Source organism: Danio rerio, chromosome 9, assembly GCF_052040795.2.
Source record: "Danio rerio strain M-AB ecotype USA chromosome 9, GRCz13ab, whole genome shotgun sequence".
Classification (NCBI taxonomy): domain Eukaryota; kingdom Metazoa; phylum Chordata; class Actinopteri; order Cypriniformes; family Danionidae; genus Danio; species Danio rerio.
The window spans coordinates 26,986,247-27,013,657 of record NC_141029.1 but is presented as its reverse complement, the minus strand read 5'-3'; the positions used below and the strand labels follow the sequence as shown (position 1 = coordinate 27,013,657).

Genomic DNA, 27,411 nt, shown 5'->3' with positions numbered 1-27,411 from the left:
TACCATTACATTTAAATGCACACACAAAATGTTTATCTAAGCACACAGCATTGTTTTTAGATGTTTGGCAAGCACAATTCTTTTGTTTAGTATGTTTAAAGTTGCAGAGTAAATGCTGCAGTACTGTATTGTAAATGTAAAGCTTTCTGTTTTGAGTCTGACAAAACAAATCATGTGAAACAAGTAAATAAGTGAACACACCCTAGATAATGCTAAAACAATTCTGATTCAATAGCAGATAACAACAACGCATCATGTACAGTACAGTTGAAGTCAGAATTATTAGCTCCCCCATTTGATTTTTTTTTTCTTTTTTAAATATTTACCAAATGATGTTTAACAGACCAAGGAAATGTTCACAGTATGTCTAACAATATTTTTTCTTAAGGAGAAAGTCTTATTTGTGTTGAGTTATTAAAACTATTATGTTTAGAAATGTGTTTAAAAAAATCTCTCCGTTAAACAGAAATCAAAGAAAAAAATAATAAACATGGGGGCTAATAATTCTGACTTTAACTGTATACTGTTTGTTAAAGATTAAAAAAAAGACTAGTCTTTGAAGGTGAAAGTATTTACTGGCAGAAGTTGGTACAAATGAACCTTATTTACAGAGGTTAAGGCAAAAGGTGGAGTAACATGCATGAACCTGCACTGTACATGCACTTAGAAGTTCACAGAATTACAAAGAGGTAAAAACCCGAACACTGAAAAGACATGGAAAAATAATTCCTATTTATAAAAATTAAAGTACAAAAAAATGTTTAGTTACAAGCCTTTTCTCTTTATACATCACGGAAGTAGACAAAATAGCCACATAACATTCAGCAGGTAAAGATTTGTATCCCATTGTAAAAGGATTTATCGAACACGTTAGTGATCAGATCAGCCGATGCATGTTCTACAAATACTGTAATATAAATATTGTGCACAATACTATTTGCCAGTTGCCAAAAAAGACAGTTCCCAATATATAAAGTGCAAAACACTGTCGTTTCAAAATCAAATCTGCATTAATCTATCTAGCTAGCATATTTTATTCACTGTTTTCTCTTAAGTGGTGGGAATGTGGATATTACAGTACTAATGCACAACTTTAATAAAACTAAAATTTAAATGGGTGTTTTTCCCCTAATGCTCGAGGACAACCTAAATATCATTTCTCAAAAGATACAGCAGTAAATTTATACAATTATTAAAAGTAAAGCTTCCCTCAAAGACCAGAAATTACACTTTCCAACCCATATTTATCTACAGGTATATCAATTGTTTTAATCAAGTTGTGACATTTTTGGTTTTGAAAATATTAAAATATTGGTGTCAAATTACGTCTTGGTAAAGATAAAAAAAAGCCTTTTGCTTGAAATTTCAGTACAGAGATAGAGATCTGTTGTATTTTTAATTATTTAATGTAGATGATTCTTATAGATATCACAGACTCTCTCTGAAATGATATATAGAAGTGCTATTAATGGTTTCAAAGCAAGAACATAGATCATAACAAAGTTTCTTTTTTTGCCCTGTCAGTTCACATTAACATACTGCATAAAATTAACACCAAATCAGATCAACTCCTACTAAAATACACACATCAAATATAAACGGTCTGTACATTTTGCACATTCACACACCATTATCACATTACAAACCCTTCTACAAATACAAAAATCTTATATTTAAAATATATTTAAATCGTTTAAAAAAAACAAAACAGCAATGTATAAAACTATTAGGTCTGAAAGTCAGTTTGATATGAACATTTTGGCAACTGTCAAATAATGTCCAGTGAGATACCAGCTTCAGTTGTTTTTGGTTTGTTATTATGGCTGAATCTATGAGGAGCTGAAGCTTTGGACATCAGACTTTATGTAAGAAAATATGCACAAGTAAAACAAAGTAAAATAAAAAAAAAGTCACACAAACTACATACAAAAAGTGCAAACATTTGCTCTCATTCTCTCACTTTCAGTCACACTTACACAGATGAAAAACTATATGTTGCTTCTGCTGTACACTATGGAATCATGTGTATGCCACCCTAAACAGTATTTATTTTTAAGTGAATTTCTAAGATTGTGATTATATGGCACAATTTTTTATTTTTTTTTACCAATACATCAGAACTAACTCACAATTCTGAGCGAATAAAGTTTTGCAGTTTTCCAAACCACAACACAGTATATGGCAATTTATAAGTTTATAAACTTATGAGTTAATATTAAAGTCAATATCTTTCTTTGAGTCATAAATTCACAATTTGAACGAATCATAAACTCATTTGTTCACTCAAAGTTTAGAAAAAAGGACAGATCTCAGTTTACAACTGTATTTTGGGTTGACATTTTGTAATTCTGAAACTTTGTTTTCTCTAAATGGCACCTTACAGTTTTTATATTTGAGAGTTTATAACATTGAAATTGTTATTTAAAAATTCTGTTATCTACAGTAAACTAACAGAAAAAAAGACTAAGTAAATTCAGAAATGTAATGATATCTGAATTCAGAGAGAGTCAGAACTGCAAACTTTTCTAATTCAGAATTTAGCTTATATTACAAATTTTTCACCACAATTGCAACAATTGCACAACAAATGTGAGAAATATGGTTTATTACAATTCTGAGTTTATCTGATTAAGCTCTGAATTCTGATATAAACAGCAAAAAAATAAGATATGTCTCAAATCTCAGAATGAAAATTTAGTTTACTGCATATCACAACTTTTTGGATTTTGCAATTCCAGTTTCCTATTCACAACTGATACAGTCTCACAATCTTTAATTTTCCTCTGAGCTGAGATTTACAACCGTAAATAAATTCAAGGATTGCAATTCTGATAAAATAATAATGGTGAGACAAAAACTATGTAATTGAAGAGATAAAATGTCAGTTGTCTTATAAATAATAAACAATCTTCCATAGTATACACACTGCAACATACCTTTTAGTCATCTGACGAACAGGCAAGCAGAGCAGAGACTGTGAAACAATGATGAGGCCACACTTCCCCTGAGACAAAACATCAACCCCTCCCAAAAAAAACAAGTTTAAAAGTGGTTGAAAACAAGTCACATATTGTAAGACTCTGAGAGCACGAGTGTTTTAAATCTAGATCACTAAAGGCCCAAATGCAAATAAAAAATAAACCTACTGAGATATCTATATAATACAACCATCAGGAATTGTGCACAGTTGTGTACATCTCTCAACTAGCTATTTAATAAATATATGTATGTATTAAATTAAGGAATTGCATATCTCCAGATAGTTTTGAGCTAGTTTTGCATATACTTCTATAGCCAGAGTGATCAGATAACAGTACAAAATAAGAAGTCAGAAAAGCATGAGCATATACCTGTATCTGAGGACTGGCTGTTTTAAATGGAGAGAGTCCAGGGAGTTTCTTTGCTCGTCCATCTACAGGGATTAGTGTGTGTTTGTGATTGTGTCAGTTTGTGTGTGTGTGATGCTCATGTGAAGAGTGTCTGGTTGATGGACGTCTCATCCAGCAAAGCTTGGACAGTGATGCCAACTTTGATCAGTCCCTTCTCCTCCAGGATATGATGCGGCAGGCATAACTTATCCTGAAGAGAGATATTCACAAAGAGGTCAAATTATAGTTAATGGGGAAAAAGTCACTTAAAATATTTAGAAAGGAAATTCTTTTTTCAGGGGAAAAAAGGAATAATTTTCATACGTCCAAAAATGAGAGTTTACTTGCCATTTGCTTCAAACTTTTAGGAGTTTTTGCTTTTGAACAACAAAAAAATATTCCAAAGAATGTTGCAAACTAGTGGCAAAGATTATAGAATACACAAGACGTGTCACTAGTATAGTTTTGAATGGGGAAAAAGTGTAACAGTCAATATGTCGAATGAAGCCCCGCCTCTAGTACAAGAACCAATCAGTGATTGCTATAGACTAACATTTCTCCAGGGGAGTGGCTTGCACCAGATGTGAATTTCAGCAGATTTTGTGTGACTCAAACATTAAGAAATTAAACCACAGAGACAGTTGTTGCCTAATGTCATTGTTGTTTCATAATATGAATTTTAATCGTGAATATTCGATGTGTCTGCATTCAGACAGAATGCCCAAGCATAATGCCCTAGAGGCGTTTCTAAGATGGCAGAATGAAATGACTTGCCTTAAACTGACTTTTACTAGAAGCCACTGACATCCGTTGGAATCAAAATACTATGGATGTCTATAGCTACATTGGTTCGCAGCAATTTTCAAAACATCTTTTTTTGTGTTTAACCAAAATCCCTTTAAGGCAAATCATTTCAATTGGTGGCCATCTTTGAAACACTTCTTGGGCAGTAGGCTTAGGCATTCTCTCTGAATGGGGAAACATCAAATTCTTCAAAACGGCTTGCCAAGCTTATGATTACATTTCATTGGAATCACCAATAAAATTAAACAACAACTGTGTCTTTAGTTTAATTTCTAAACATCTAAATCACAAAAAAATCTGCAGAAACTCATGTTTGGTCCAAACCCCTCCCCTTGAAAATTGTTATTCTATAGCGATTAATGATTGGCTCCTGTACTAGAACGAAGGCTTTATTCGCCATATAGCCATCAGTGATTGGCTGCTGAACTAGTAGGCGGGGCTTTATTTACCATATTGACAGTCACACTTTTCCCCATTCAAAAAGATACGAGTGACATGTCTTGTGTATTCTTTAGTCTTTGGTTTAACAGACGGAAAAATAACTCAGATTTGAAACTAATGGAGGATGAGTTATTGATAACAGTTTATATTTCTGGTTTTATACATTAAGATTTCAAATGAGATTAATCAAGTCACAGAATTCTCAGTAGTATCTTTTTTAATATTTAAGTTTACTTAAGTTTTGTAAAGAGTGTTTAATTTTAATTACAAATAACTCTCATATAATTTCAAAGGAGTTCACTAGTCGTAATGTATGGGAACCCTTTTGAGAAATAAAATAACAGCGAAAAAAACTTATTGCTCTAAATCAGAGATGCCCAAACTAGGACCCGTGGGCCAAAGTTGGCCCATGGTAACCTTTAATTTGGCCCGCCATCCCATTTGAGAGGAGAGGGAGAGTTTGGGGGAGGGTTGGGGTTAACGCTTTTTAATATATTATAAAGATTGTCATTTCTAATTTAACACAACCTTTCATTTGCTAGTTTTATTTTTAAGCTACAATAAAATAAATTAAATGTTTCAATTAACTGTTGTAAATGAATCCAATAAATCTAAATAAATAAAAAAAATAAAAAATGAACATACTGTTGCTCAATGGATAGACCCCAATTCAGAAGTCCTCAGTAAGCAAATGAAGGCAAAGGCAGGTGCAGCTTGACTAGAGTATTCAGCATTAAACTTAAAAGAAACTCTTATGTTTTCATTAAAATAGATTCATCATTTATTTTTTTATTCATTTGGATACAGTTTGAAATATTTACATTAGGCCCACGGCCCTCAATCATGTTTGGTTTTTGGCCCTTCATAAAAAAAAATAAAAAATAAAAAATGTAGGCACCCCTGCTCTAAATACTGAACTCAGTTAATGAAACTAACAAAGACTCACCTTGTTTATCAGTGAGGCCCAATATGATAAAGATTTTCAAACAAACAATATATATGCACCTCAAATATAAAACACACACACACACTCAAGTTTTAAAGGTTTGGGACCAATAAACATTTGAATTCTTTTAATTCTAATTTCAACTCTTTCAAAAAGACGTCTCCTACCAAGAATTCTATTATTTGATGAAAACAAATACAGCAAAGGCTGTAATATTACAGGTTTTATTACAGATTAAACCATATGTTTGACTATTGTAATATAAAATAAAATAATTTATGTCTGTGCTGGCAGCATCACTACTCCAGTCTTTGGTGCAAGATAATACCATCAATACCAATATCATCAGTGTTAAAAACAGCTAGATGACTGTAGGAACCATTATATATTTATTCTTTTTTTATTTTGTATCAATAGATTCAATTCTTTTAAAAGAACAGCAGTTTATCCAAACATGGAAAACACTGTAAGAGACTCACTTTTGATTATATGAATGAATAAAATAATTAATATGTTAAAAACAACTTCTGAACAGTATCTTTTAACCAGACACAAAATAACATTCTTGAAACTTTTACTAAAATATAAAACTAAAACATAGTCCAAAATGATTTAAAAGAAACAAAACTGCATAGATGAGAAAAACAACCCAGACTGTACATTTATTTCCTTTTCATTTACAGGATCATAAAACCGGGAAAGCCTTACAAAGTCCATTAACAGCAGCAAAAGAGGCAAAACTGCACATAATTCAATACTGAGAGGAGTCAAAAAAATCAAGAGCCAGACAAACAGAAGCAGCGGAGCTGTCAGAAAAACCCATACAGTCAAACTGAAGCCTTTAAGCATTGCAAACACTTTAGATTTCATTATACCAAACAAAATGGTCAGAACCGTCAATATTGCCTTTTCATTTTTGTCAAACCATATGATGAAAGCAGTACCAACTATAACTGCTGTAATTACGCAGATAAGGTTCAAAGTGTTTTGTATTTTGAGGAAATGATGTCAAGAGACCTCGCCAAGTGACATCACTGTCTGCTCATTTACTAACGACTCCATTTATCTGTGATGAGATGAACAAGGTCATCTATTAGATGAGATAAACATCAGAAGCTAATACAGAATCAGACCTTCACAGCAGTTAATTACAAAGACTGCACTGATTACTCAATTATTAAACTGTTAATCTGATATTTCATGATTTAAAAAGCTCATCAGCCTTAATTACAGATCACTGAGAGAATTCATGAATAAAATCTTATTCTCCAGAGCCCATTATTCCGATTGTTTAATATGATTAGTCACTTTTTTGTGGAATAATGGTTGTTACTTTAATTAAAATAGATTAGGTTCACTTTTTAAGCAGTTTAATAAACTGATCAAACAATGATTCAATAGTCCTTTCATAAATAGAGAAAAAAAACCTATAGATGCTGTTTTTATTTTAAATAAAATAACACTAAATTGTCAAAACTTTGCAGGATACATAATAATTCTCAGTAACACAGTCCTTGACTTCTGCTAAAAACAACAACAACAACAACAGGCTCAATGAGCAAATGTGCACTGGTGTACATTGTTGATAACCAAGAAATATGTGCTTGCGGGTAAATATGGCTGCATTTTACACTCACCGGACACTTTATTAGGTACACTTTACTAGTACTGGGTTGGATCCACTTTTGCCTTCAGAACTGCCTTATTTCTTTGTGGCATAGATTCAACAAGGTACTAAACATATACAGTACCTCAGAGATTTTGTTCTATACTGACATGATAGCATCACACAGTTGCTGCAGATTTGTCAGCTGCACATCCATGATGCAAATCTTCCGTTTTATCACATCCCAAAGGAGCTCTATTGAATTGAGATCTGTATCATACGACATTAAGGTGATATATTATGCATGATGACAATCTGACCAGCTTCTCTCACAGACATGCATGAAAAAGTCTTTCATATTCGCAGAAATATATTCATTGGTCTCTGGTAGATTAACGAAAAAATACACGTACTGTATAAGCAAACATGCTCAAGTAACATATTTTGATTATAAAAATTACACCCTCTAGTGGATTTTTAAAAACAAAAACAGCAACAAGATGTAGTCCAGGGTACATATTTGCCAGTTCTCAAAAATGTAGTCCTGGGCACATATTTCCAATGAGCCTTTGTTTAAAAACAAAAGTAAAAAAAAATAAATAAATAAATAAAAAACAAATCACTGTTGATCAAAAGTTTCAGCTTTTTACATCCAACAGATTAATTAGCCCTTATGCTAATGATTAATCTTTTTAATCATTGATTTAATCTCATCATGTCAGACACCTGTGCAAAGCAAAGCCATCGTTTTGCTTTAATGATATCTGAACCTCCACTTATATTATTTTCTTGTCTGAAAATGTGCGCTTGATTCCTGTAGATATATTGCTGTTCAGTGGCATGTTTGCATTATTTGAATTTTGTCATGCAGATGCTCATAAATATACGGCTTTAACTTTTAATATGTGCCTTTTTCAAGAGGATCAACAACATGTTCAGCATCGTGAATGCTGCAACATTTTTTACAAAGACGAAAGTTAGAGATTATTTAATTCCTTACTAAAGTGTTCTGTGCACCTTCTGCGTAAATGTTTGTAAAAAGTTCCCATAGCACTTTTTTAAGGATTAATAAATGTTATTCATCCAACCAATACATAATGCATCTTCAAACATGAAAACATCAAAAATCTGTTCCAACAAACATGCTTTTTTTTCTTCTTCCAAAAATGCCCCTGTTATGCTTTTTAGACATTGTCTTTTATAATGTGTGTGAAATATCTGTTTGTGAATGTAAAAAGTCTGTAAAGTTTCAGTAAAGTGCATGATTCATATTTTTTATCTCCCAAACTACAGGAAACTGAGCCATCAGTATTCCAGTCTCATTCACTTTCTGTGCTTTGAAAGCAAATCCACTTTGCCTGCACTTCCAAAAGATAAGGACTCTGTACACCAATGTTCATATCACTGCAGCTGTGTCTAAAGTCCACTCCCTATCCACTATATAGTGTACTATATTAGGTGCCCATCATTTTAATGCTCTGAATTCTTTATACATTTATTCCCTTTAATCCACTCTGATTTGAAGTACTATTTCCCAAAATCCCAATGTGAGCCGAAGGAAAGAACAAAAAGAAGAAGAAATGTGCATAACGTGGTCACTGGAGGTGGCAGATTTCACTTAGTTTAAGACAGGATTTAAGCTAGAAGCAAATGTAGGCCAGGAATGCAGCAGTCTCACGACAACATTGTAAACTCAGCTAAAATAATACATTCATACACATGTAGGATATATATATATATATATATATATATATATATATATATATATATATATATATATATATATATATATATATATATTAGGGGTGTCACGATTTTAATTTTAATCGAAATCGATCGAAATTTATGCTCAATTTCGATTATCGAATCAAAAAATAGAATTGTTGATGCTGCCACGCCCCCATGTCACGTCAGCTTGGCATGCCAAGCGGGAAAAAACAGGCTTGTTGAAGTGCTTGTTAAACTGCAGTAGCAGGAGACCCATCGACAGAACTTAAACCCTCTCCTCTTTCAATGAAGTCGCCGGTGTGTAAGCATTTTGGATTTCTAGTGAGTTATGTTGACAATGTTCGTGTTGTCGACCAAAAAAAACAAAGTTTTGCAAGCTCTGCTATGTTACGTATTACGTACGGTTCGTCCGATAGACAACACCAGCATCGTGATCCTCCGCCTGCCCCCGTTGCAAATCCGCTCGCGAAAAGTACACACTCAGGCCCTGTTTACACTGTCTTTGTTTTTAAATGGCATTTTAGAACGACAACAATTTGACATCCATTGTGGCGTGTAGCATTTCTGAGCAGCCCTCCTTCCTCTCTACCTCTGACACACACACACGCAGACGCACACACAGCCATGCTCTCGAAACAGCAGGTCCAGGCAGTCAGAGGATCAGTAGACTGCTTCAAACTTTCACTCAACTTGTACTTAGTCATTTTAGCGAACACCTCAGATACTGTTGGCTGGTTCCTGTTGGTTGTGCGTCTTTTTTACCGACGCCATTATAAGGACACAGATCACTCTGCCTATTCACGAGTCCCGCAGAAAGAAGTGTTTGACAGGTGGTAATTATGTGTGTATCTTGCCTTTATTCATTTACTGTATGATTTGTTTATGGGTAAAACAAAGACCATGCAGGTCAGGTAGTTTAAACGGTAGGCTACAAATAATTAATTGGTCATTAATTAATTAATTATTCATAATCGAAAATCAAATCGAATCGTGCCTTCAGAATCGAAAATGTAATCGAATCGAGGATTTGGAGGACCGTGACACCCTTAATATATATATATATATATATATATATATATATATATATATATATATATATATATATATATAAATATATATATATATATATATAAGCAGGTGTTTTGTTCTCACTGTCATCAAATACTACAATAAATATGACATGAACAGTGGCAAAAAGGAAAATTGCAGGATAGGAGGTGTAATGTTCATGACAAAATTGTTAACAAGGGCTGAGGAAGCCTTCAGATCTGAAATTTACAATGCGTTCAAAATGAGATATATCACCCTCAAAAGGGCACTTCAGAGTGAAATCTATCATGGCGGCCATACTGGAATGTTCTTCTATACCGAAAATGGTCAAAACTGGCCTCTTTGAGGGGCCCTTCAATACAACTGACAGACACTTTGGGCCACCATGAGCCTTTATGAAGAGAAGCTGTTTGGTGTTGAACAGTGCATTCCATTCTGAAGAGCTCATCCCTAAATTAACCATAATCCATTCGAAACCCGTTACTTACAGACATGCGCATAGAGATGAGCCCTTCCAAAATGAATGCTGTCAGATCTGGTAACATGTGTTTTTTTTTTTCCTCTAAGAAGCTGACCAATCATGACAGACTGAACCATCTGACCAATTAGAGCAGAGTACATTTACAGAAAGGAAGAGTTTAGCGAGTGTAGATCCTTAAACCTGTTCAGACACTGTAAAATTGTGTATCAAATAAGTGGATTTTTTTTCCGGGATGAATGTAGACCTGCTGTATGCCAAAACAAAAATGGAAATGTTGACAATAGCATAATAGAGGCACTTTAAAAGTCCTCCGACTGACAAAAACACATATTATTCCCCCATAACAGCCAAGGCCCATTTTAAGACAAACTTTACAGGGACAGTTTACCCAGACATGAAAATTTACTATTTACTCACCATCAAGTGGTTCCAAACCTTTATTAGTTTCTTTATTCTGTACGACATTTTGAAAAATGCTAAAAACCTGTAATCATTGACTGCCAAAGTAGAAAAAACAGATAGCTTCCAACATTTTTCAAAATATCTTATTTTGTGTTAAACAAAAGGAAAAAAGCTCATAGGGTTTTGAAACAAGTAAAGGGTGAGTAACAGGGGGACCCCCAAGGGGAGGCTACGGCCACCCTTGTGTAAACTCTGGCCACCCCTGTGGCCACCCCAATATGATTTAGTTGTTGATATTATTAATTTCAATTTACTTACATAAATTCACAATATTTCAATAAATAAATAATTAAATTAATTATTAAAATGTAGCCACTAAATTATTGTAGATTGATCAGCGCCACTGACGTAGCCTGACATTGACATTGCACACTTTTTATAAAAAAATAAAATAAAAAAAAAGATGCATTTTTAAAAATCAGATTTTCAGAATCTAGTTTATTTAGCAACTCCATTATTTTAATGGTTGACTTAAAAGGGCCAAAAATCTGATTTTGGGTGTATTTTGCAAAAAGGTTCATAAATAGAAGAATATGTTTTAATATATGTTTTAATATATTGTGGCTCAAAATCGAACATGGATAAATTATATTATTAGGGTCTGTATAGTAAGTGTGTGTGTAGTAATGTCTTTTGTTCAGTTTGTACATTTGTTTGTTTTATTCATTCTTTAATCTTCATTAATTTAAGACATTTTTATGGCATAACCTGTATGTTGTACAATAAAAGTATGTGAAAAATAACTTACCTAAAAGGTGTTTTTAAACTAAATATTGATTTTTATTTGGTTTGCACATGTACTTGCCGAATAATTTCAAGGAATAAATTGTAATATTTCTAGAGTAATTAATGGAATTATTTATTATAATATATTTATTATTCACAATATATACACAACTCATCATTTTTTTGAGTGCCACCCCAAGATTTGGTTTGGCCTTACTTGGCCACCCCTAAGAAAATTTTCTGTGGGTGCCACTGGTGAGTAAATAATCATTTTTAGGTGAACTATCCCTTTAAATGTGGCCATTCAGTGTGCTTTCTAAGACCAAGTAAGATTTACACTGTGTGTATTTCGTGTATGTTATTTAAACTCGCTCCAGCTGTAGGCCACAAACAGCATCACCAGACAGAAAACGTGCAGCAGACTCGAGCCAATGAGATCCCATATTTGCCAGGAAGGGGGTGGAGTCTGGGTGGATTCGGGGATAAGTTTCTTGACCTCTGTCTCTTTCTCCCTGCCACCCTCCACCTTTCCTTCCTTGTGCCTTGTTCCTGTGCTCTCCACCATAAGCAAGGCCGCGACCACGGCCCAGAGCGGACGCAGGTTACACTGCAGAACGTCATAAGCCGAGCAGAGAGAGGACTGAGAGAAAGTTAAAACAAAGGGATGAAAAAGAAGCGGGAGGAAAAAACAGAGTAATAGTGAAGAGTGAATGAAGGAAGAAATAAATGGAGAATAAAATCAAATAAGAAGTGAAATGAGAAAGGGAGAGATCATCCGTCCAGCACCAGAGAAAGATAAGGAAGATGATTAGACAAAGGTCAAAGATAAAGTGCTTTGTGCTCAATGAACGCCAAAGATCATTAGTCTTTTTCAGTAAATGGTGCATTTTGTTTTATAAAAGTGTTCTCCCGTGACTTTATGAATAATAGCAGCAACATACTAAGCTAAATTACATGCTATAAATTTGATCTAGTATGTACTGAAATATTCAGATCAAAATTAAATATTTATTCTTATTTTCATCCTTAAACAAGTTTAATATATATATATATATATGATTACAAATCCCTTGTTGAATGCAATGAAATGCGTTCAGTTTTTTAAATAAATATTCTTAAAGGTGCAGTATGTAAGTTTGACAGCCAGTGGTTGAACTCAAAACAAACGCAAGCGCAGAGTATTTGTTAAATACGACTTCTATTTCTCACAGGTGAACAACAGGTGAAAACTGACAATGATCACCTTAGCTACACCTCATGTGCTTTAATTGTTAAATGCTAATAATGTGAGCTTGAATGCCATTTTACATTACATTTATTGCCATACTACTGAAAAGCAGCAACAGATAATTCAACTCAGATCTTGAAAATAAAATAAAAAGTTTGAAATTGAACTTTAGAACAAATTTAATAATATTAAAGAGGTTTAATATGTATTAATTAGATTATAAACCTTACCTTTTTGTGAGAGAGTGCACTATTCTGTGCTTCTGAAAGACTATTTAAATTTCTGTCATGTTTTCTCTGGTGCTAACAGCCAAATTATCACTGCGTATCTCGTCACGTATCATGTTGTTAGGACACAGGGTTACAGTGCAGCTCACCTAATGTTTAGGCTCATAATATTTATATTATGTGGTAATTAATAACCACCTCAAGTTGAACTATAAATCTGTGTCTCATTTTGAAGTCTGCTACTGTCCACTTTAGGTCGCATTTCTTTTACGGACGCATGCTTTAAGAGCCTTTCTGAATGAATGAATGAAATATTCGGTTTTCCAAAAAGGCAACCTGGGGTGCTGAAATATAATTGGCTAAAGTGGCAGTGGACAAATTAAACGAACCAAAACAAAGATAGCATTCCAGCACGTAATAGACATTTTCACAGCAGAATATCTGACTTCAGCATTGTTTTTCAGATAAACAAGAATGTTCACCTGGCATGTTTCTGAAATATCTGCAAACATTTTATGGTACTTTTATGCTTTAGTACATACAGCACATTTAATGCAAAGATCTAAATGATGTAGTGGAACAGGGATCTTTTGCAATATAATAAATGTATTTAATTTCACTTTTATTGAATGTAATGCATCCATGCTGAATATGAGTTTGATTTCTTTCCATAAACAGGGTTCACATAAGCCAAATATCAAATTCTCGACTATTATTTATTGATAAATAGATATGATACTATCTGCATTTGACTTGATGTGCATATCAACAATAAAATTAAGCTAAAAAAATTGTCTAACCATAAATATAAGCGTTAAGAAAAGTTCAGAAAATAACTCAGAAAAATACTCTTTAATGATTAAAAACAAAAATGTAGTGACAAACAAAAATCCCTGATTTGGTAACCTTTTACAATAAGGTTCATTAGTTAATGCATTTACTAACATGAACTAATCATGAACAACACATGTAGAGCATTTATTAATTATAATTGAACATTTACTAATGCATTATTGACATCCAAGTCCATGCTTGTTAACATTAGTTAATGCACCATGAGTTAACATGAACTAACAATGAACTACTGTATTTTCATTAACTAACATAAACTAGCATGAACAAATACAGTAGTAACTGTATTGTTCATTGTTTGTTCATGTTAGTAAATGCATTATTTAACATTAACTAATGAACCTTATTGTAAAGTGTGACCCCTGATTTTTAATCTGAATATGGTTTATCTTTTAAGACGAAGTGGGGAAAAAAGCCATATATTTACAGGTACAAATTGCACCATTTCCAGAGAATGACCTTACTGCTTTCTAAAAAAGTTTCTGGCTGAACATTTGGTGTTCACTCATTGTCTCTCTTTTAGAAGGCAGCAGTATCTGGCATGATGTGAGCCGGGGCAGATGCTGTTAGCAGGTGCACAGGTGACATGGTAGTTAGCAGAGCATGTGCAGTAGGGAGCGAACGCCAGGCACAAGTCAAACTACAGCACTGAAAAAGCATCAAAAGCCAGTAAAAGAGCAGAGCAGAGCAGGCCAAGCTGGACAACAGCATAATTCAACAACCAGACTGCACTACAGGTTAATCAAAGCAGTGATGATACTAACAAACAAGACTTAGCCCTAAGCACACTAACAGAACAAACTAGCCTGTTAAACATCTGCTAAAAAAAAACACAGAAGACACAGCGACAAAGGCAACTGCCATGCAGACTTGTTGTAGCTGTTGCTACTACTGTAAATGAACAATCCATGACACCGTCAAGCTTCCCTTAAAACACACTAATTAGAACAGCCTGTTATGAATGGCTTGGACCAAACTCAAAACATAAAGAAGACAATTTCTACCAAAAAGCCCATTCATTTTTGGCGGGTTGGATGGCACAACCACTAGAAATGTGTGCACTGTTACATTAAGAATGCAATATGCATTTATATAGCAGTTTACGTATAACATGAGCCAAAATTGACCAACAAACATTACTGGGCTTGTACACACACAAGCTGAGACACATCACTTCAACAACACACCTTCTGTTTATGGCTTAAGGATCCCATATTACGTAAATCATCCCACTGATTGTTTGAAATAATGGTTTTTATGAAGGGTTTACACAGACATGCTTTCTGTCCAGTCTCATGAATGAGGTCTATTGTGAGTTTTATCTTTTCTCACAGCACAAGGAAACAATCATTTACCAGAGAGCAGGTCAGAGCCATTAACAGGATGGAATGAAGCCCTGGAAACAGAAGAAGCCTAAAGCCATGATGGTTATGATGATGATGATGATATTGAGGCCCAAACTATACTTTGTTTTGCAAATGCAGTCAAATGCACAGCCTTTATGTAGTTTTATTATCGAAACATTTCAACAAGATTTATCCTAAACCAGTGTGTGCAATTCAAAGAGTTATAAGCAATAAAATGTCTTTAAGAGTAGAATTCGGATATTTTTTAATCCATTGTCAATGTGGTCTTCTATTGTTTTTTGCTCTATTAAATAGTTTGCTGCTGTTCTTTTTCCCACGTCCTCTACTTTTCATACTCTAAAATAACAGGCTTTGGTGTTGACGTCTAGTTGAAAAACTAAGCAATGCAAAACCAATGGGTAAGCTGTGTGTACATTGACTACAGGCTAAAATCATATTACTAAATAATTACAGGCAAAAACCAAAGTAAACTTTGGGCTTGATACAACAGCCATGTGCAGCTGTAGTAGGGTAATATGAAGTCGTGGTAATGATGCTGTTCTATGATCAGTATCCCCAAAGACTACAAGTTCTTGTTGGTTCATGAAGTTTATAAGCAAAACAGAAATGACTCCAAAGAGTTTTAAGGGCATAACTGATCTTAGACCAGTGTGAGACTATCTCAGCTTCTTTAGCCAATCAGATTAGGGGTGGATGATGATCAAAATCAAGTCATAACATGTATTAAACTAGGATCTGTTTTCAAAGAGCCCTGTGTTTTCGGGTCTATTTCCAGAAAAAGGGAACCGATCTAACCAAACAGGTTTCCCAGACTGAGATTTAAGATCAGTATTGAATGAAACTCTGCAGAAATTCCCCTGTAGAGTCTGACTGTGATCCTGTGAAGTTCATAGAAACATCACAGGGACTTTTTAATATTATGATTACCAAATTAAAATTAGACAAATGTCCCTTAAATGCAAAACATGACAGTTGGCGGTCATGCCTCAGGGCAGTTACAGTATTCCTCAAGTAGATAACATGAATACAAAACAGGTATTTAAAACTATAAATGCAATGTTAGAAGCTGTTTGTCAAGATCAAACTTAAAAATGACATTTTACAAAATGCAATATAATAGGAAAAGAGCCGTTTTCTTTAATTATGATTGGTTTCATTCAATCATGCTAAAAATGTATTTTGTGATCTGTGATGAACTTCTCTTCTAAAAGCTTTCAACACTTTTTCATTTACATATAAATAGTCTGTCAGCAAATGAATGCTACATAGGACAGTACATGAGAGACAAGTACAGCAAAGTCTGTACAACAGTGGTCCTTGAAAAACAGATCTAGTTCATTTGGCATTCACCAAAAGAATTTAATAAAAAAATAAAAAATATTCACCTCAGGGACTCCCATTTTTCTGCAGGCATCCAAGAAATTTTCAACGTTTCTGCGACATTTAGCCATGCTAAGCTTGGGCTGGAGGTTTAACATTGTTCATGCAGAGATGACAGAGGGCAGAAAGAGAGAGAGAGAGAGAGAGAAAAAAACACTGATTAACAGAAAGTGACTTCTTTGATTACAATTAAAATCTCAGTAAAAATATTAAGCTGTTCTCAACATTCATAATAACAAGAAATGATTCTTCAGGTCTTAATCAGCTTATTATAATGTCTCCAAAGTATAATGTAACACTGAAAACTGGCATAATGAAAATTCAGCTTTGCCATAAAATGTTTTGATTTTCACTTCTACTTCAATTGATAAGTTTTATTTAAAATCTAACATAGTTTTTCACACTAATACAGTTTTTATTTTATTGTATTTTTAATTAAATACATGTAGCCTTGCCTAGTGCACACTTAGAGCCTTTCATAAAAAATAAAAAGAACTGGAAAAATCATAGTCACCCCAAAAGGTGACCCACGATGTTAGTCTGTATGCTTTATGGATAATTCAAGGATGCCTCACCACTGCAGGTGATGGTACATGAATACTGCCAACTGATCGCGGCCGAATGTGATTGACCAGGTGGCAAAGCACGACCCCGTCACTGAGAGAGCATCCCAGATCCTCAGGAAGAACCACTTTCAGTCTGCTCTCAATACTCTGTCAAAAACAACATTGAGTTATCATTCTACATTCAACCTCATTTGTAAATATATATAAGTGTGTGTTTCATGTCCCCTGTGGGGTCACTGTATTGCTATATATTCTGTCAACTTTATCTCAACTAATATATTTAATACACACATCTTTTTTTATATGAGAATGTCTGTGTACCTCTCGAAGTTGCTCTGTGAGCTCCAGCTCTTCTCTTAGCTGCTCCATCTTTCTCCTCATGGTGAACTGAGGATCCACAGATTCCAGAGTCTTGTGCGTCCTGAAAAACACTGTCACACAACTGAAGCGTCACCAGTCTGCACACAGCACCTTATATCTCCTATCACATTCACAAAAATAAAAACACACCATTAATTTTCAATCATGGTATGCTCAAACTCAAAAGCTTTAAGTTACATGTGGCAATTCAACATGAAGAGACTAAAACAGTTAATAGATGCTGGCTTAATGCTTCTTAACCAACAAGAAACATTTATTAAGTTCTTTCCTCATAATAACACTCCTTAATTCTAAAGAGACTGAAATGCTGTTCATTTTACAATATTTCCCCTGAAGGGGGAGCAGTGGACATGATAGAGAGAGAGGAATATTGAGAAAGACAAGAGCACAATGTATCATTCCACACATCAGAGCGTGCTGCTGTAGTTGCATAACTACTCATCCTGTGAAGAAATGAAAGGAAGAGGACAGTATGAAGGGAGCACTAAAAGGATGTTATTCCAGAACATTCCTCCCTCTTTTTTGTTGTCTGAGTTTAAAGCCCTGAAGCAGTGTGTCTGTGCTTGGACATTGACGTAATAAAGCAAGCACATGCTTGACGTCTCTGGGCAGCATTAGGAAAAAGAGTGCTTGTTCGTACCTTATTAAACCTATTTTCCGGCCCATATTTGTATCCTGATATGGGCTAAATCTGACATCTGTCAAAACCTCCTATTGGTAGTAGGGGGTCCTTATTTGTTAAATAAATAAATGACTGTATGAGTTACTTTCTTCTCTGAACAAAAAATAATGTAGTTTGAAGATTGTTAGAAACTGGTAGCTGATCGTAACTATCGATGTAAATGTCGTCCAGTTTCCAATATTTCTGATAATACCTTTCTTTATGTTCAGCAAATGTTTGTAGCCACTTAAAAAAAAAATATTCAGGGGTAAATAGCTAATTTTAAAACAAATCTATTAGTCAAATCCCCTTTTAAACAGCTTATCTGTTTACAACAACAACAACAAAGAAAAAAAATCTCACATGCTTTAGAGGAAAGTCTAAAGCATTTAAGTGTGCTTTAGGACACACTTATTTAATTGAATGAATGCTAGTGTTTTATTAGTTTTTTTTTTTTACATTGAACTTCTCCTGTTTCTGACAGCCCATCACAGGAATTCATGTTTGTTTACCAAATAGCAAAAAGCGCTGTACTTGGAGAAAACTGTCTGAAAGCTATCCTTTTTTGAAGGTATTGACACAATTTAAACAATTTACCTTTAAAGCAAAGTAATTTTCTCATGACTTGAGCAGCACACATCTCTAACTCCAGCTTTATTCAGGCTTTTACTATTACACTGTGCATGTAGACATCAAGTATTACAGAAGGTTATGGACAAACAGGTCAAAAACAGAAGAACAAAACTGTACAACTGTACAAAATAAGTTACAAATTCTATACCAAAATGGGCCTTTTGGTCAAAAGTAAATCTCTGTATAATCTCAACACATTATTTACAAAGGGCTTGTTTGCCTATGATTTTGATTTTAACTACCAATAAGAATGTTATCTTCTCGGTTCATTTTGTTTACAGACATGAAAGCCATCAGAATCCACTTTGTTCTCCTCATATTATAAAGTTGAATACAGCCCATTGGTACAGATATTGTTTTTTTCTTTCCATCACTCCCTCTTCCTCTTTTTTTCTCATAAGACGGTGAGTAAGTACACGTCTCCCGTCCGTTTTTCATCCTCTGAAAGCATTTCCACTTAAATGGAGGTCTGATTTCCCCTACGGGGCCATTATCTAGCTCTTCAAAATAGCAGCTCTATAAATACACACAGCTCCATTTAAAGCCACTGGGCCACCCCAAATTTCAGCCCCTTCAGATCCCCTCTCACTCCTGTGAATGAAAGCCCATTGAATGCTACATTACAAATCTCAGAGGCATTTTTAGATGCAAAGGTTTTGTCAACGCATTGGTGACTGACTTATACATGATACTGAACTTCATGCAAACTTGTCTTTATTGACATTATAGTTATTACAAAACTATTTAATTTTATTTCTACAGTGGAGACTAAAAGGAGACATAATTGTTCAACACCACAGTTTGGCTACTATCAATCTTCATTATATCTTCCTGTGTGTTCCTCAGAATAAAGACTATCATGCAGATTTGGAACAAAATTAGGGTTTGGGTTAATAAATGTTACTTTTTTTACTGTTTAAAGGAGCTATGTGTAAGTTTTTGACTCTTCTAAAGCATAAAAATACCATAATATGTTTGCAGATATTTAAGAAACATGCCAAGTGAACATTCTTGTTTATCTGAAAAACGATGCTGAAGTCAGATATTCTGCATTGAAAATGTCTATTACGTGCCAAAACGCTCTTTGTTTTGGATCTTTTAAATTGTCCACTGTCACTTTAGCCAATTATACTTCAGCACCCCAGGTTGCCTTTGTGTAAAAACGCATATTTCATTCATTCATTCAGAAAGGCTATCAAAAAATGCACCCATGACCAAAATGCGATCTCCGGTGGACAGTAGCAGCCTCCGAAATGAGACGCAGATTCAGAGTTCCACATGAGCTGTTTATCAATTAGCAAATAATATGAATATTACGAGCACAAACATTAGGTGAGCAGGTTACATTGTAACCCTGTGTCATAACAACAAGCTATGTAACGAGATTTACAGTGATAAGCTATTTGGATCTTTACACCAGACGAAGCACGACAGAAATTAAAACAGCCATTAAGAAGCACAGAATATGGACTCACTCACGAAATGGTAAGGTTTAAAATCTAATATGAAACCTCTTAACATTAAAGATAAATGCTAAATCACTGGTGTTAATTCAGTCGTGAGAACATGATTTAAATCAGCCTTGATGCTTAATCGTCAGGCACACTTCTGGTTCTCAATCTGGCAATCTGCGATTGCGTTTGTTTTGATCCAGGATAACAATAGTTTAACCACTGGGTGTCAAACTTGCATACTGCACCTTTAAATTGAATCTGGTTGTATGGAATATTGTAAGGTAATTATTATTTATCTTAATTCCATATTTGAACATTGAAAAGAATGCGAAAATCGGTTCAGCAGACAAATGTCACGATTGAAATATCGATCAGTGTGTCATATTTAAACTCTAACGTTAGTTTATTTAAAAAAAAAAAAAGAAAAACTAGGTTTTTATATAATCTGAATATAAAAAGAGCGTAATGCATAACTATGGGTTTTCGTTGCAAAGATATTATAGCCGTTGCTATGCAGTAGATAAAGTGAAATACACACTGCCTTGCCAATGTAGAAAAAAACTGCTGAATATTTCATCGGATCCTAATTTGCTTTGACTATGGGGGTCATTCATCACAGCAAAGTTTTGACAACCTTGTGCAACGTCACAGTTCATTTCCATCATCAGTTACACCAGTTACACGACCGGTCAAAAGTTTGGGGTCAGTAGGTTTTTTAAATGTTTTAAAATAAGCTTCTTCTGCTCACCAAGGCTGCATTTATTTCATCAAAAATACAGTACAAATTGTACAATTGTGAAATGTTACTGCACTATAAAATAACTTGTCAAAAGTAGTTTATTACTTAATTTAATAACTTATTCGGGTGATTTTAAAGATGAACTTTCAGCTTCATTACTTTAGTCTTCAGTCACATGATCCTTCAGAAATCACTCCAATATTAATTATTATTAGTTATTATTATTAACTAATATGATTAATATTATTATTATTAATGGTAATAGTAATAAAAACAATAATGCTTGGAGTAATAATGTCAATTGAAACTACATACAATAAGTAATAAATACATATTTAATAAATAATTATTTTATTTTTTTACTTTTTTTACATTTAATAAATGCTGCCTTGATGAAAATTTTCATAAATAAAAAAATAAAAAAACATAAGAAAAAAAAACAGACCATTAACTGTTGACTGGTAGTGTACTTTAACTTTTGGTTATGATCTTGTATTGAAAATAGGAGTATTTTCAATACACTGTCGAACCCTGAGGCGAACCACTCTGTACAGTCTACTCCAGCACATAAGAAGACTTTCACTGTAAATCAGGTCAGTTTATGGACAATTCATATGTAAAAATCAATCCATCTTTTACAGTCTGAGCTCATTGAATCTTGACATCATCATTCTGGAATGTGGTCACAGGATACAGCTCACATCAAAGAAATAATAAGCTACACATTGAATCAGTTACAGTTAAAATTGCCAATAGTTATCAAATAAAAGAAGCCAGACACATATATTTACTATTTCATCAATGATCCATTGATAGACTCTAACTGTTTGCTTTTTTTGCCAGGCAGTATTTACAGTGCCTATCGAAAATCATCATACCCCTTTGAAATAATGACTCTATTTGTCATACAGCCAGAAATGAAATAACTTTTCCAGCCTTTGAAATGTTTGTGTAGCCTTGTCCTAACCTGTGTGCCTTTCTACAAGTAGTTTTTTAAAAAGCATGATGTAATGTGAATAAAGGTATGCATTTTCACAGCGTGTGATGATTTTGTAGAGACTGTGTAAAAAAAATGACCAGAAATACATTTGACAAGAAAACACACAGATTTGCATTGTGAATGAACAGGACAATACATTAAGCAGACCTACCACTGCTTGGCATGTCTCCTTCAGCTGGGCTAGGGGGCGTGTCTCTATCGGTGGGCGGGGCCTGTGTGAGGGGGAGGGGACAGGACGGAGTCGAGCACGGCACAGAGGGTGAAGCTACAGTAGATGCAGGCGTCAACATAAAGGGCAGTGCCAGAAGGAGTCAAACAAGTGATTTTCATTGGAAAACCACAGGAGTTTCAGGTATCAGTGGGAAAACAGGAAGGTGCCAACCAAGCAACAGTAGTTTGTGCAATAGAAAGCAAACAAGCAGGCAAGCAGCAGTTCAGGGAAACATGTAAATAAGAGAAGGAAATGGGAGGATATGCAAAGCAAAATGACACGTACATACAGCAAAAAAGAGAAAATATTAAAAACAGTCAATGTAAGCGGCATTTCAATACGTTTGCTGGCATGCTATTAATGCACTCGGTACAAATGACTATTATTTATGTTAACTGTCAGACTCGGGGCATGATAAGGCTGGTAATGTTAGACATAAATAACAGATCACAGAGAATGAGGCAAATGCTAGCTTAGATGTTAGAGGGGGAAGCAACATGAAGCCTCTAAGCAGCTAAACACAAAGCTACATCAATGAAACTGCATCCAGATGAAGTAAAGCAAGCTCTTATCTGTATTTATTTAACTGTAGATTAATGCTTGATCTTTATTTTTTTTTAACTATCACATTTAAAAAAAGATGCTATGATACATGTTCAGAATCTATTTACTTTTTTTTAAACCTCTCCAGATGCAGTTTAGCCTCCAAAGCCAAGATAGTCATATTAAATAACAGTATGAATAGATGAAAAGCCTGTCTGTAATATTGCACGCTTTGACAGGATAGCAGATGTTGTCCACAGGCAAAAGGACCTTTACACACAAACACTTCCACCCTTTTACTACTGAAAAGTGCCGACAATGAGCGCCCAATATGAGCACCATCCTTTAAAGTGCAACCCCACCCATGCCAACCAGCACGCTAGCATCCTTTATAATAATAAAACAACTGTGTTCTCACCTGATCTAGGCTTCAGGCCAAAGGGAGGTGAGTTCAGTGTGGGGCTGGAAACTGGAGTTTTTTCTTCATTCTGGTACAACATAAACACACTTAACAAAAGTCCTAAAATGTTTTTTATAGTAGGTAAAATTCAGGTTTATTCTTGTAAAGTGAACATTATGATCAAGGCAAGCACATGTGAGGAAAACGTCAGCAAAACTATTTACCATGGTAATTTGGTTTTCACAACTATCGCCTGCTCCTTCCTGGCCAATCACGTCACCCTAAAAGAGTGAGAAAGAAATGTGATTTCTGAGATGATGTAAGACATTAACAGACCAGCTTTTCAGACACAGAGAAACAATGCATCACTGTTTTCTGCTTCGATATTCTTTCCCAGGCTGGTCCCTAATTGTTTGTTTTTCCTCTTTTGTTTGATTAAAATAAATTAGCATAATCCTCAGTAGTAATAATAGCAAGAACATTTTAGATATATAATAAAAATCGAGTCTATAAAGAGAATTCTATTCTATATATTATACAGGTCAGACTTCATAAAACACACTTAAAGAAAACACACGCACAAATTCATATGGCACCACAAATATTACAACAATAAACTGTATGAGAAGCAGACGCAAATGCAAATGTAAATGGGTGAAAATAGATTTAACAATGGTTTAAAAAGTCATTTGTAATACCTCGCTTATTGTTGATAAGTGCACAATCTAACTGAATTCTGGTGTAATTGTGCACTCACACACTGAGGCTAAAATTAGTTCAACTTTTTCTGCCTAGTCCTGTTCTGCACACACAGTTTAGCAACATACGGGAGTGACCACCATATTCAACAACTGAATTAACCACACCAAAAATGCAGGTGGTGCACCTGACAACTTTGAGTCAACAAACTAAATCCCTTTACCGTTAAACAAATAATGCTTAATGCTGTGTATCTATATACATAAAAATGAACATGACAACACTTCAAGGGCACACTCTGCAGAGACGCCATATGAGAGCATGTATCTGGCCACTGTGATGATTTTTCAAACCACAATTTATTCTCAATATAAAAGATACATATATATATATATATATATATATCTATATATATATATATATATATATATATATATATATATATATATATATATATATATATTAAGGGTGGAGCCGAACCCGAATACGGTATTCGGAAAGGCACGAATAGCGTGTTTTTACGAATACTTGATTCGAACAAATACTTGAAAAATTATTTGTATTCGGGAGCAAGAAAAACACTATATCAAAAAGCAGCGTTTCCTCGTGAGACCACAGTGCATGCCCGCGTGAGTGAGTGAGTGAGTGAGAGATAGAGAGAGAGAGAGAGAGAGAAAGACACACGCTCAGTGCAAAACGCGCCAAAGCCCGAAACTGAAAGCAAGACGTGACTGTTAAGGGACTGTTTCATATGGATTTATTAATCATTCTTACTGTTCAGTGATCGCAAACTGCCGTAGTTTATTAAAGACGCAAACCTCTCACTGCACGTCAGCTGTGCGCCTTCAGCAGACCTCCTCCTTCCTGCAGCACGAGAGCTTTATGATTGTTTATGCGCGCCAAAAGTGGCGGATCTGTTCGGCAAAATATCTGACTGCGTGTCACCGCATCCCTAAGGACTGTTTGGCGAAATATTTGACTGCATGTCACTGCATAACAAACGACTGAAACGATATAACTAGAGAAATCTCCACTGTGCCACTGTGCGTATGGCAAGCCGTTTTAGCATTTAAACCTTGTTGAGACTATCCATAAATATATTTAGAGATATCTCTAATTATATTTTGACTTGTCATAATTATAATTCAGATTGGAAATATCTGCAAATATATTATGACTGACTAGTCATATTCCTCCATTGAAAAATATTTGCAGATATCTCTAAATAAACAAACAAACAAACTTTGTGTCTTTTTTTGTGGCAGGCAGATGATAATAGCAAGGCTGCATCTTTTAGTATTATATAGAATACTTTTGTTCTGCCAGATCTCCCAGGCAGGGTTTTATTTAGATTTATTTAGCTTATTTTTGGAATTCTGTCCATTGGAAAAAAGTTCTTTCAGAAGAACAGTTTTTTGAAGTATTATTTGTTTTTATTCTCTCTATTCAGTGTCCTTCAACAAGAACAGTGGTGGTGGGGTTCATAATATTCACAATGGTATTTTATTAGTTGTTGGTTTAACCATGGATGAGATAATGGCTTCTATGTTATTTTCTTTTCAATGACATTTCTTATCACATGTTCAAAAACAACAGCCAATATTGCATATCTATAATTTATATAATGGGTATAATTAAACAATACTTTCACTATAACGTAAATTAGAAGTGTAATAGAAAAAATATATATTTCTGCGCCATTTTGAATTTTACTCGAATACAAATACAAATACAAATACAAATACTTTTCCCCCTCAACAAATACAAATACAAATACAAATACCGGCTGCTCCGCACATCCCTAATATATATATATATAGTTAAAAATAATGACCTGCTCTTAGCTAAAACAACATTAATACACAAGTTCACCCAAAGATTACAACAATCAAAAAAATTATTTTTGCCGCTTATTCAAACTACTTAGTGAGAATGAGTTGAAACCACACAATTATTGAGGTTTTTGGGACAATTACATTGTTTTATGTTTAATCCACATTTTTTAAATGATTAAGCTAACTTAATTGATTTGTTTACGGACAACATAAAAGAATTGTGTGCAACCCAGCCTTTTCATAGCACTGTTATAATTTGCTCAGAGGAATAATTTTGCTTTTCAGAGGAATATTAGACAGACACATTTTCCATATAATCTTCATTTAAGTCTCAAAATGGCATTAATGATAAAAAAAAGGAAAAATCGTGGCTTTATGAACTATTTTGTCAACCTATTAAAAAAAGAGAGAAAAGTTTTTAAAAATCTTGTATCTCACTGGTACTTTTTCCAAGTTTCGATTAAAAATACAACCATTTACAAAAGTAAACTGGGTTGCAAGTAGGGCTGGGTGATTTGGCCTAAAATCTAAATCTCTATTAATTGAACATTTTAACTCAATTAAGATTAATGAACGATTATTTTATTTTATCATAGTTTACGGACAAGTTTTGTTAAAATATGCAAATATTTAGTAAATATGTTCATCTATGATTATTTATTGAACATCAATGTTAAACAACTTAAATGAAAACACACGTTGCCTAAAACGAATAATCACTTTTTTCTTTTAAATAGTGAAAATAAATAGCTTGCACTGTTGGAAACAACATAAATTATTTTCAATGTTTTTCATATTGAAAGTAGAAAATACATATCTTTTGGAAATAAAATAACTTTTCTATATCCTGTAAATAATATATTAAACAGTGCATTTCTTGCGTCTTCTGTAAACAAATATTTTTAAATGTAAATAATACATTACAGGAGACGCAGTGGCGCAGTAGGTTGTGCAGTTGCCTCACAGCAAGAGGGTTGTTGCTTCAAACCTCGGCTGGGTCAGTTGGCATTTCTGTGTGGAGTTTGCATGTTCTCCCAGAGTTTTTGTGGGTTTCCTCCGGATGCTTCAGCTTCCCCCACAGTCCAAAGACATGCGGTACAGGTGAATTTGGTAGACTAAAATTGTCTGTAGTGTATGAGTGCGAGTGAGTGTGTGTGAATGTTTCCCAGAGATGGGTTGCAGCTGAAAGGCATCTGTTGCGTAAAACACATGCTGGATAAGTTGGCAGTTCATTCCGCTGTGGCGACCCTACAGTAATAAAGGGACTAAGCCAAAAATAAAAATGAATGAATGAATAATAGTTACTTTTTTTTTTAAAAAAGGTGCACGTCAACGCTGGCGTCAGCAACAGTAAGGGGTATGTGACTGTGCTAAGGATCCTCCACACCATACACGTGCGCTCGACGCAAAAGTATAAACTGAGCAGGGTCATGTGACTCCAAGCGCAGTAGGGAAAGTAGTAGAAAAAAATTATAAATCTGGAAAAATTGCATAGATTATAGGATCTGAATGTCGATTTCGATTACTTTTTGATCAATCGCCCAGCCCTCGCTGCAAGAATAATGATCCACATTGATTTTAACGAACAACAATGCAAGCGACATGTACAGTACAACTTATGAG

General features: G+C 34.3%; 1 protein-coding gene across 9 annotated transcripts in view; it reads right to left on the bottom strand.

The window, feature by feature from the left end:
- Window positions 1-555: 555 nt before the first annotated feature.
- Window positions 556-27,411, bottom strand: part of lrch1 (leucine-rich repeats and calponin homology (CH) domain containing 1) — a 72,104-nt gene continuing 45,248 nt past the window's right edge. For 2 of the 9 annotated variants that reach the window (XM_087267878.1, XM_087267880.1), the window contains 7 exons: window positions 23,479-23,535; window positions 23,273-23,342; window positions 22,252-22,365; window positions 17,554-17,663; window positions 17,242-17,379; window positions 16,672-16,749; window positions 556-3,579 (listed from right to left, as the gene is read on the bottom strand). In XM_087267878.1, the coding sequence (XP_087124004.1) occupies window positions 3,466-3,579; window positions 16,672-16,749; window positions 17,242-17,379; window positions 17,554-17,663; window positions 22,252-22,365; window positions 23,273-23,342; window positions 23,479-23,535 (681 nt within the window). In that variant the 3' untranslated portion in view covers window positions 556-3,465. Of the gene's footprint in view, window positions 3,580-10,095; window positions 12,253-13,904; window positions 14,008-14,253; window positions 16,750-17,241; window positions 17,380-17,553; window positions 17,664-22,251; window positions 22,366-23,272; window positions 23,343-23,478; window positions 23,536-27,411 lie in introns of those variants that run through there. The other 7 variants (XM_087267875.1, XM_087267876.1, XM_087267881.1 and 4 more) reach the window with 5 other exon arrangements.